Source organism: Mesitornis unicolor, unplaced genomic scaffold (genome assembly GCF_000695765.1).
Source record: "Mesitornis unicolor isolate BGI_N332 unplaced genomic scaffold, ASM69576v1 scaffold16695, whole genome shotgun sequence".
NCBI lineage: Eukaryota > Metazoa > Chordata > Aves > Mesitornithiformes > Mesitornithidae > Mesitornis > Mesitornis unicolor.
The window spans coordinates 108,236-118,531 of NW_010184982.1; the positions used below are offsets into that span (position 1 = coordinate 108,236).

A 10,296-nucleotide genomic window follows, 5' to 3' on the forward strand; every position below is an offset into this window, starting at 1 on the left:
CACATCTGCAAGCAGTCACGGCCCATAAACCAGCACCCACACACCTCAGGGCAGCACAGCCACAACAGGATTGAGTTTGTTTGGGATCCCAGCCCTGGGAGGAACATCTCTGGCCTCCTGGCGCTGTGCAGATATGCAGGGACCAGAAGAAGGAGGTTCGGGGTCTGTGCCTCCCTGGGTGGATGGGCGCTGGTACCTGCTGCTGCAGCAGGAAGCCCAGTTATCAATCAGTTTTGCATCAGTAGGTGCACGGACAAAGTCCACCTTGGAGCACAGCTCCAGGAGGAGCACTGGGCTCTCCTGCCACTCCTGGAGGTTATGGAGACACACAAGCTTTACAACGCGAGACAGCAGCGCGGTCAGCGGGTCACAGCCCACCCACAGTCTGCTCAGAGGTGGCTTGCTCGGTTGAACTTCATCCACCTGGGCTCAGCGGTGGGCACCATCCTGCCCTGCTCCTCCGTGGCCATCAATGGCTGCAGCTCCTGCTGCTCAGGGGCATCCGGGCTGCTGTCACTCTGCGACCGGCTGCTCTTAGGGACGTGGCTGGGGAACTGGAAGCAGGAGCTCTGCTCTGGCATCGCCTGGCTGGCAGACTGGGGCTGCTCCTCCAGCACAGGGCAGGCGAATCTCCGGTGCTGAGGTCCACTCTCGATGCCTGGGGGGGAAGCGATGCTCTCCAGGGAGGAGATGCTTTGGTTCCACGCTTTCTGCATATCCACTGGCACGATTTTGGTAGTCTCCGAGGAGACGTAAACAGCAAGATCAGCCTGGTCTCCTTTCCACGGCAGCTCCTTCTCTGCCAAGGTGGGCGATGGCGGGATGATGCAGGGGCTGGGGCAGACGTCCAGGCTGCCTGGGGATGCAGAAGGAGGGACAGTGAGAGGGATCTTGCTCCCTCCCTGGGCCCTGCAAACATTGCATAACCAACTACTACTGGATGGCCAGCTGGCCCAGGCATGCAGGAGCCACCAGGGAGGCTCTGCTGTGCCTCCAGAGCCACAGAGAACAGGGATTCTCCCATTCATGCACTGCTGACTTTGGTTTTGCCCAGGCCAAGGCAACTTTGCTTGCCAGGTAGAGGAATGGACAAGGTGTGGGAGCATAGGTGCCTACCAGGAGTAGTCTTTCCCTGCAGGACCTCATCGGTGGCTCGAGCGATGAAGACAATCCCTTCATCATCCTCTCTTTCTGTCTCCGAGCTATCACTCTCCTCCTCCTCTGAGCTGACCATCATCAGGACAGGAGCTGCAGCCAGATGGAGGAGTTGGTTTGGAGGATGGGGCACCTGGTGGGGGAAGGACTGCACCCATGGGAGAAGGATGTGGTGCTAGTGCAACCCTGGGTGCTGTCATGCCACCGAGCTGGCAGTGGGCAGGCACCGTGGGCTGCTCCATCCCACCCCACCAGGTCTCCTTCCCAGCCTTACCCGCCTCCTGCCAGGGGACGCTTCTGTGCGTCTTCCCGTTGGGTGTGTCGCTGGTCAGAGAGACGTTCTTCTGCGAACGAAGAGGGACCGGCTGGGACCTGCCCCGTGCAAACCCCTAACCCCGACCCAGGTGGCACTGCAAGCCAGGGTAAGCCCAGGGACACAGATTCCCACCCTGGCTAGATGACATTGGGCAGTGAGTGGTTCCTAGTCCTTAGGCATTGCATCTTCATGGCCCTACAACAAACAGCTCAGCTGTGATGGCTTCAAGAGCCTCCAAACAAGAGAAGACACCTAAGGCTCAATTTAAGGCACGGTGCCACACTTCTAAGCCTGCATCCACACTGACGTTTAGGCTACTTTATACTGAGTGCTCTTGGAAAACATGGGGCTCCTCCAGAGCTCGGGACTGATTTGCCCAGGGAAAAACCACCTCACGGCAGTGCTGGCATGGGGGGGACATGTGGACATGTGCCACCTGCAGCATACGCAGGACTGAGATGAGATGAGATGAGATGAGATGACCTGAGATGAGATGACCTGAGATGAGCTGAGCTGCTTTCTCCACTGGCTCTGGAGCTGCAGGTGCCTTGCAGCACCTCACCTACACCCCAAACCTCACTGTCTGCATCCTGGGAGAGGCCAAATCTCAGACCTAGGAAAGGAGCAGGAGGTTGGGGAGTGCTTGCCTTTTTCCTGCCCTTTTCCTTCAGCCTGGCCTTGCTCTTGGAGGAGCAGACATTGTGCTTTGTGGACTTGAAGGTCTCCAGCCGCCTCTTCATGTTCTGCCGGAAGATTTCTTTATCTTGGCGCTCTTGTTTATCTGGAGAGATGAAGTGACGGCTGTAGCTGGCCTTGTACTGGCCGAGGGAGAGGCAAAGAGACACAGGGTGAGCAGCTGGCCCCACGGAGCATCCTCCATCCCTGCTTCTCTTGTGGGTGCCGCTACACTGGGGGTGAGCCGCACGCCACGGCTGGGGAGCTCTCCCCCGCCGGCGGGGTTTGTAGAGGCTCCCTCGCAGCACGTGGTGCATGGCAGCATCCTCCTTGTCCCGCCGGCTCCGCACCGTGTCGATCACCTGCAGGTCCAGGCACGCGCCGCTTCCACTCTCCCTCCTTGGGGAGAGATGGAGATGATGGAGATGCTGGGCTCCATGCCCGCAGCAGCGGCACAACTCACCCCAGTGGAAGGGGGTGGCTGCGGGGGTCCAGCGAGGTCTGTCCAGGGTCTCAGAGGGATGTTTGTACTCACAGGAGGTTTGTGACTGATGACTCCGACATGGATGTGCGGCTGGGCATGGAGGGCAGCGCCAGTTTGGCAGCTGAGAGCACGTGGCCACCCTGGGAGGTGGGAGGGCAAGGCTGGCATCGGGCAGTGGGGACCCAGCTGGGCTAAGGGGGGTCCCCACCGCCTGGCCAGAGGGGATGTAGAGTGGCCATACATGGGGCCAGCCAGCTCCTGCTGGGGCCATCCCACCCCCTGGCCTGCTCATCCCTACCTGGTCAACGAAGCTGATAGCATCACGGATGTTCAGCTTGTAGTAGACATCCCAGATCTCATCCCGCAGCCTGTAGGCAGATTTCCGCATCAGGAGCTGGCTCAGGTACTTCTTGTCAAACTGTTCCCACCTGCCACAAGATGAACACATGGATGGTTTAGCTCCCATAGAGTACCACAGCCAGGGACGCCCTGCCCGTGCGACACTGAGTGTCCAAAGCACGGCGAGAGCGGGACCCAGGGACATGCTGCCAGGCAGAGCAAGAGGGGAGGGGACATTCTGACCCCTAATCCGTGCCCAAGGGGAAGCCAGAGACCCACAGGTCTGTGGGAGGCGATGGGAACGGGAGTAGGGCTGAGGCGGCTGCCCCGCTGGAGAGCTTCCCCTCCAGGAAACAGCCTTTTCTCATCCTTTTCCTGTCACCGTGCTGCAGATAAACACTGCCCAGGCTTCAACAGGGCTGTTCCCTCTTCAGCACCCAGCCCAGCTCCATCCATGGGGAGGCACAAGGCCGTGACCACCACCACGGCTGCCCCACAGTCCCCCAGCAGCTCTGGTACGGGCAGGCAATGCCAGCTCTCACAGCGTCCCCAGCCTCACCTGCCTGACCTCCCTCTGGAATGCTTTTGGGGCCTTGGTCTGCTGCACAGCAGCAGCCAGATGGTCTCCTTCCAGATGGGCTGATGGACATACATCCTTGCCTACATCAGGGGTAACCTCCAGCGGGGACCCTGCAATGTCCCCAAGGCTGGCACGCATCCCCCATCCACCTGATGGCCAGCAGAGGATCCTGGCTAAGACACTCACTTGTCCCGCCAGTAGTGGTAGCCATGGTGCCCCACGATGTCCTCCACTGCTGCCAGGATGTGGTCAAAGGCCTTGAGCGAGGAGAAGAGGGTGAGGGCGGTGCCAGGGCTGCAGGTGCCCTGGGGGTGCTGAGGCTGGGCATCGCCCTCGCCCAGTCCCAGTGGTGTGGGGAGCCAGGCGGACTCCATTGCCAGCACCTACGTGCTCATGCAGCTCCTCGTTCAGCGTGGGCTTGTGGTGGTCGCTGCGCTTCACCTTCAGCCATGTCACCAGGGGTTTGATGGTGAGGCCCTGGAACGGCAGGAGAAGGCAAGGGAAAGACTGGGAGGGTGGAGAGGGTGCACGGCTGGGGCACAGGGAGCAGAAGCAGCATGAAGTGACTGGGGACAGCAGCTGTGCTGGCCATGCATGTCCCTACCAACCCGACCCCTTGCACCCGGGACCTGGGCGATGGTCCTGTGTCCCGACAGGCCACAGTCATGTCGTACCACTCCAGTCCCCTTCCCGTAGGCTCCTATCCAGTCCTGGGGTGCAGGAACCCCAAGCCCAGCAGCTTTGCAAAGAGAAGAGCCTGGCCAGGCACACGCCATAGCTGCTCTTGGAGCCGGTCCCAGGACAAGAGACCAACAGGGAAACAACACAGGCCATGGTCCTGCCATCGTGACAGCCACCAGAGCGGTCCTGCATACCAGCCTGGTGATGGATGGGGTGCCAGGAAGCACTGAGGGCCAAAGGTGGCTTGAAAAGAGGTACTTGCCCCAAGCACATGTCCCCAAGCGCCTCCAGGCCAGCTCTGGGGCAAGAAGGCAGCACTGAAGGAAGGGACAGTGCCCACCCTCACCTGCACAATGACAGTGAAGAACACCACCACGATGGTCGTTGCCACAAAGTAGTCCTTGGCTTTCACCTTTGCCCTGTCCAGCAGGATGACCAGCGCGAAGGCCACGGCGCCACGGAGGCCACCGTATGACATGACCACCTGGTCGATCCTGTCCAGAGGGATGAGGCGGAAGCGGTTGAGCACGTAGGTCTGGAGGACAACACCTAGGGAAGAAGGAGAAGAGCCTGGGATGCCAGCAGAGCCCTGCCTGCTCCTGGAGACAGGGCAAAGCCCAAGCCAGGAGCCGTGGCTGGCCTCATGCCCCAGCCTTTCTTGGGGAATGCCACTTTTTGGCATGACAAGGGCTGGGTGCTACCAGTCAGAAGCACAGCGGGGCAGACTGACCCACAGCTCTGAAGAGCAGGATAAAGAACAGAGTGCCCAGCACCAGTGCAGTGTCCCATGCCCATTTGGAGGTGTCCACAGCTGAGATTCCCAGAAACATGAAGATGATGGTCTCTGAGCTGCTGGCCAGCGTCTTCATGGTGTACTTGACGGTGGTGCGGGATTTCTGGGAGATGTTGGCTTCCACGTACTTCTTGCAGCAGATCCCACAGAAGGTGACTCTGCAGAGTGACAGAAGGAGCTGGCATGACCCTACAGTGGGATGAGGAGTGGGTCTGCTCACCACCACTTGCTGCTTAGCTCTGCACCCCCAATTTCCTGGACCCCTTGCCAGGGGATACCCCAGTACTCACGCCAGGATGGAGGAGAGCGAGACCATCTCGGCAGCAAGGTACGCAACGTAGGCCAGGAGGAAGACGAAGAGCGGCTCGATGATGCGCACGCGCTTGGTGAACCGCGTGATCAGGGCCAGGAGAAACGCAAAGAGCAGCCCCACAGCCGTGCCCCCCAGGCTCACCAGGAAGAAGGAGGCTGGCGGCGGGGAGAAGACTCATTCACACCATAAGCAACTGAGCCCCACAGCCATGCCATGCTGGGCTGGCCAAGCCCCGTGCTGCCACCCAGGTCCCCACCAAAGCATCTCATAATGACAGCTGATGTGTGACTGCTGGGATGGAGATGACAGAGCTGTGGTGTTCAGTGCCAACCCCACAGCACCTGTGCTCACCCCTCATGCTTCTACCCCAGAGGAAGAGTCGGAGGGGCTGGTGGAGCACATACTCACCTACCCCCTTCACGTAGTCCGTGGCATGGATGTGGGCTGGGCCCAGCTCCACAAAAGAGTTGAAGACCTTGTACAGCACCTGCAGGCAAGGCAAACTGCTAGGGGAAGGCAGGGCAACACCCTGAGATGGGACAGCACCTGCAGGGAGGATGGACCCTGAAGAAGAGGCATCGCCTGCCCCAAATCTGGCCCCAGACAGCTCATCTCTGCAAGCAAATTCCCCCATGGCCAGGAAAGCAGACTTGGAGAACACGGTATGGGTCTGCCCTGGTGTGGGGACATCACCTGCATCCTCTGCCCATCCTGGGGGACTTCAGCATCCTGGCCCACATCAGGCTCTACTTTAGTGTCCCCAAGCTCCAACTCACCACGGTGACAGCATCGTTCAGGAGAGACTCGCCGAACACGATGATGAAGAGGGTCTCATTGACATGGACCTCTTCAAAGACGGCCAGCACTGCCACGGGATCCACAGCCGAGATGAGGCTGCCGAAGAGCAGGAAATCCATCAGCCCAGCCTCAACTCCTGGATCTGCTGGGACAGAAGGACTGAGATCAGACAGACCATCCGCCCCAGAGCCCCTCTCACCAGGCTGAAAGAAGCCTGTCCCTCATCTGCTCCCGATGATTTGGCTGCAGCATCCCAACTTGGAGTGCAGTGAGCTGAGCCCAGGAGTGCTCCCAAAACTCCGGGATCCCCTAGGCAAAGCGGGGCTCAGCACATCCTTGCTGCAGCATGAAGAGAGCAGGGCTTGGACACCTGCCCTGGCACCCAGGTGCATCACTGTCCTCCTGGCAGATACACACTGAAGGGGGCTCACCAGCCCCACCTCAGATCCAGGCATCAAGCGGTTCCTTGGGGCTCAGGAGTCTCAAAATGCAGCCTAGACCAGCCAGGGTCAGTGGCTACAGCCAAGGACAGGGGACGCGGCAGCCAGCCAGCAACGCTAGCCAAGGTCGGCGACAAAAATAGCCAAGACATGAGTCAGCTCAGTGCTGAGCAGGGCCCGTGCGTCCTGCATGCCTGATGGTCCTGCCAGAGCACTATCCCCAGGACAACAGCACCCCGCTCCTGCAATAAATCCTGGGAATCCACAGCAGGACTGAGCAGTGGGCTCTGAACTTGGGGGTGCTATGCACCCTCCAACCCATCTTTTGGGGATATGACCCAAGCCGGGCAGCCCTGTGCACCCACCCATGAGCCCGGCCCGGTGCAGCCCCCAGAGCGCAGTGCCGGTGGTGAAGGAGTTCCAGAGCGTGCCCACCACCGCGTAGGTGAGGATGGCGCCGATGTTGTCAAAGAAGAGCCGGCTGGGCATGAAGTAGCCCGAGTCCAGGACGATGGGGGGCAGAAGGAAGAGGAAGAACATGTTGGGCTCCAGCTGGTACTCGGCTTTCTTCGCCACGGCCAAGACGATGCCCCCCAGGCCCAGGCCCAGCAGGATGAGGAGGCAGCTCTCTGGAACGATGGATGTCACCTTCCTTGACAGGTGGAAAACTGGAAAGAAAGGAAAAATGAGAGTGTCAACCAAACTGGACAGACCATCCCAGATCCACACGCTCCACAGAAGGGTTGGCTGATGCTTGATGGACCTCGGGAAGGAAAAGGGAGCACCTAAGGCTGCTTCGTGGCTGTGTGTGCGCAGAAGACCTTCTAGCTAGCTCCCAGGTCAGGATTTCAGGTCCCTGACTCTTCAGGGTCTCTCCTCTCCAGCCACTCTCTAATAAGCCAAGCAGCCAGGCATTTTGCTTTTCTCGGCCTCTGCTATCTGCACTTAAAGGATAAAAGCAGCCAGCAAGCACATTCACAAGCAACGCCGGCTGCTGTTGGAGCGAAGGCATCCTGGTTTAGAAGGACACTTTACCTCACTCGGAGATGAGGATGCTCAGCCCTGGTGCTGGGGTGACCTTGTTTGCAGCCGCCCGAGCAGGCAGACGGAGCAGCATGCAAACCACTGCAGCACCAGCCAGTCAGCCGGTCTGCGTGCCAGAACACACCCTTCTCAGCACCCGCTAACCTACCTGCATGCAAAAAACCAGGCGCACGGGAGCTGCAGACTTACAGATGCTTTGAATAATCAGTTTATTCCACGCGAGGTTTGAACCAACTGCCATGGAAGAGGATATATCTTTTACAGCGAGCAGAGTGTGCCCTGGTATTCATCCATCAGCTGTGGCAGCGAGCCTGCAGCTCAGGCACAAGCCAGCCAGCACAGGGGACTCACTGCTCCAGGCAGCCTTGTCCCCAAGGCCAGGGCATCCTGTGCAATCCCAAATCACTCCATCTTCCAGGTGGGCAACCCCCCGTCCCCGCAGATTTCTTCTCCCTGTATTTTTGCTGCCTCCAAAAAGTTTGGGAAATGTGACAGCAGTTTTGCTCCCACATCACTGAGTCCTGCCATTGCCTGTGACATCCAGCCCAGCTCTGCAGTACAACTTGGCCACCAGACAAAGAAACCTTCTCCTGGGGAGTGGGTTCCTCCAGGCACTGCCAGAGCCATCTCTGTCCTTCAGCACCCAGCAGGTACAAGGGCAACCTGTACCTGCTGACCCAAGCCCTGGTCCCTGAAGCCCTTTGGCTGGATTAAAGGCCAAGTCATCCCACCAGAAGGAAAGCTGTCCTGTGGTCACACATCGACCCTAGGTCACTTCACTTCTTCCCTCCTTAAGACCCCCATGGACAGACCATAGGTCTGCCTAGCCCAGGGTCCTGTCTTCAGTGGTGTAGACCTGGAGAGGAGCCCAGGAACAGGCAGTGCTTCATCAGTAGATTTCCATGTCTCTATGCCCTTGTCATTCTCCTCTGAACCTGTCCCAGTCCTGCTCTATCCTTTTTGGGACCAGTCCCAGTGTTCCTGAGATGCAGACACCCTGGGAACCGAGGTCATGGCCTCCTGATGTTCTTGATTTCTCCTTTCCTAGCACCTTACCTGATTTGCTTTCCTTTGCTGCAGCTGAGCACTGAATTAGAGGAGAAAATTCAATGTCAAAGATCTGGTTCCTAACCAGAGACATCTTGGAGCCCACCACTGTGCATGCTAAGGGTCGCTTTCCCTCTCATTAGGACCTCCACAGTGACCTCCTTGGCATGGTATGACCTGTCTGTGCCATCCTGGTGAACCCTGGCACTGCTTCCCTGCCATAACACACTGGGAATAACAGGGCAAGGGCAGAGTGTTGAGCACTAGGGCAGCGTGATGGGCAGCTCCATCACCAACCATTTCAAGGGGGAAGAGCCTCAGAGCATCCAGACACCTCCAGCCGCTGCTGCGATTCAGGACAATATGGACACTACAGCCCTCCAAGCAAACCCATGGCCCAGAGAAGCTCTGGCTGAGCTCCAGCCCAGCCGAATTCCTGCTCAGTGACCACACAAGCCATGGCAGAGCCCAGTTCACCCCACACGAGCCCGGCGAAGGCAGCGCCAGTGGGCGAACGGCGCTTGCTCAGCCTCTGCAGCAGGCTGCGAAACCGCTTCCCGCCCACGGGAACAAAGCTCTGAAGTTTTCAAGAAGGGAATGGGGCGTCCAGCCCCTTTCTGCACGCTTGGGAGCATTGCCAAGATCCCTGCTCCCCGCTCCGGCAACCCATCTGCACTCCCTGTGCTGCAGAGCTATGCCCTGGCTGGCTGGAGAGACCCAGGAGAGCCTGCAGAGATGCTCTGGGGACATGGAGACATGGGTCTTGGCTGTCACCCATCATTCTTTTTCCTAAGCCAAAAACTCAGGCAAAGAAGGGAGCAGCATGGATGGGAAAGACCCAGCTTGTCCCAAAATCCTCTGGCTGAGGGGGGATGCTGCCACCCTCCCAAGCAAATGGCAGCACACGAGCTCCTCTGCACCACGGGGAGCAGCCAGTGGGGACGGGTGGAACGAGCTCTAATTTTACACACGCTAGTCAAGAATTTCAGCATTAAAGGTTCCCACAGCAACGGTAACTTAGCCACATGTGAATTAACTTCAGAGCAATAATCCATGCTCAGGCATCCATAATATGGGGTTTGCCATTGGGAGGACACGGGGCCTAAAGCTGCTCCGCTCCTCTGGTGCTTGGGAAATGGTGAAACACCTAAACCAAGACACAAACAGTCAGAGACAGAGGTGATGGGGTCAAGGGAAGGTGTGCTGCAGGGAGAGAGGGTTGCAACCCATGGGATGCTGCTGGGTGGAAAAACATCTCTCTGCTGGCAAACCCCTGCCCATGGGGCAGCAGCGGGTGAGGTGCAGGTTTGGGTCCTTCATTTCCCTCAGCCCCACATCCTGTTCAAGCCAGTCTGTGCTCTGACCAAGTACAGAAAAGGCAGCAAAGCCCGGACGATGCCTTGCTGTGCAGGAAGGCAACACCCAAGCCAGTTTTTCCCCGCCCCGGGTTTTTGCTGGCCCAGGGCACCCCGGCATCGTGAGCGCCTCTGAGAACAGAGCCCGCAGTGTCACATCCCCATCGCCCAGGCGCGGGGCCGCTTCCTCCCCTGCAGTCACAGGGCTGTGAGCTGGCAGCCCAGCACCGCAACCACAACGGCTCCTCCTCGCCCGCCCACGCCCCGCCCCCCCAG

At 58.9% G+C, this 10,296-nt stretch overlaps 1 protein-coding gene across 1 annotated transcript; it reads right to left on the reverse strand.

Annotated features, from left to right (window-relative positions):
* Positions 1-389: 389 nt before the first annotated feature.
* On the reverse strand, positions 390-7,242 carry SLC9A5 (solute carrier family 9, subfamily A (NHE5, cation proton antiporter 5), member 5; the record flags this gene model as incomplete). The annotated part of the gene is made up of 15 exons (XM_010184677.1): positions 390-856; positions 1,117-1,248; positions 1,430-1,499; positions 2,119-2,289; positions 2,413-2,545; positions 2,682-2,770; positions 2,929-3,058; positions 3,736-3,806; positions 3,937-4,026; positions 4,577-4,779; positions 4,961-5,181; positions 5,314-5,491; positions 5,745-5,823; positions 6,113-6,276; positions 6,940-7,242. Coding segments are annotated over 15 exons (2,501 nt in total), but the record flags the coding sequence as incomplete, so codon positions are not given.
* Between the last annotated feature and the right edge of the window lie 3,054 nt (positions 7,243-10,296).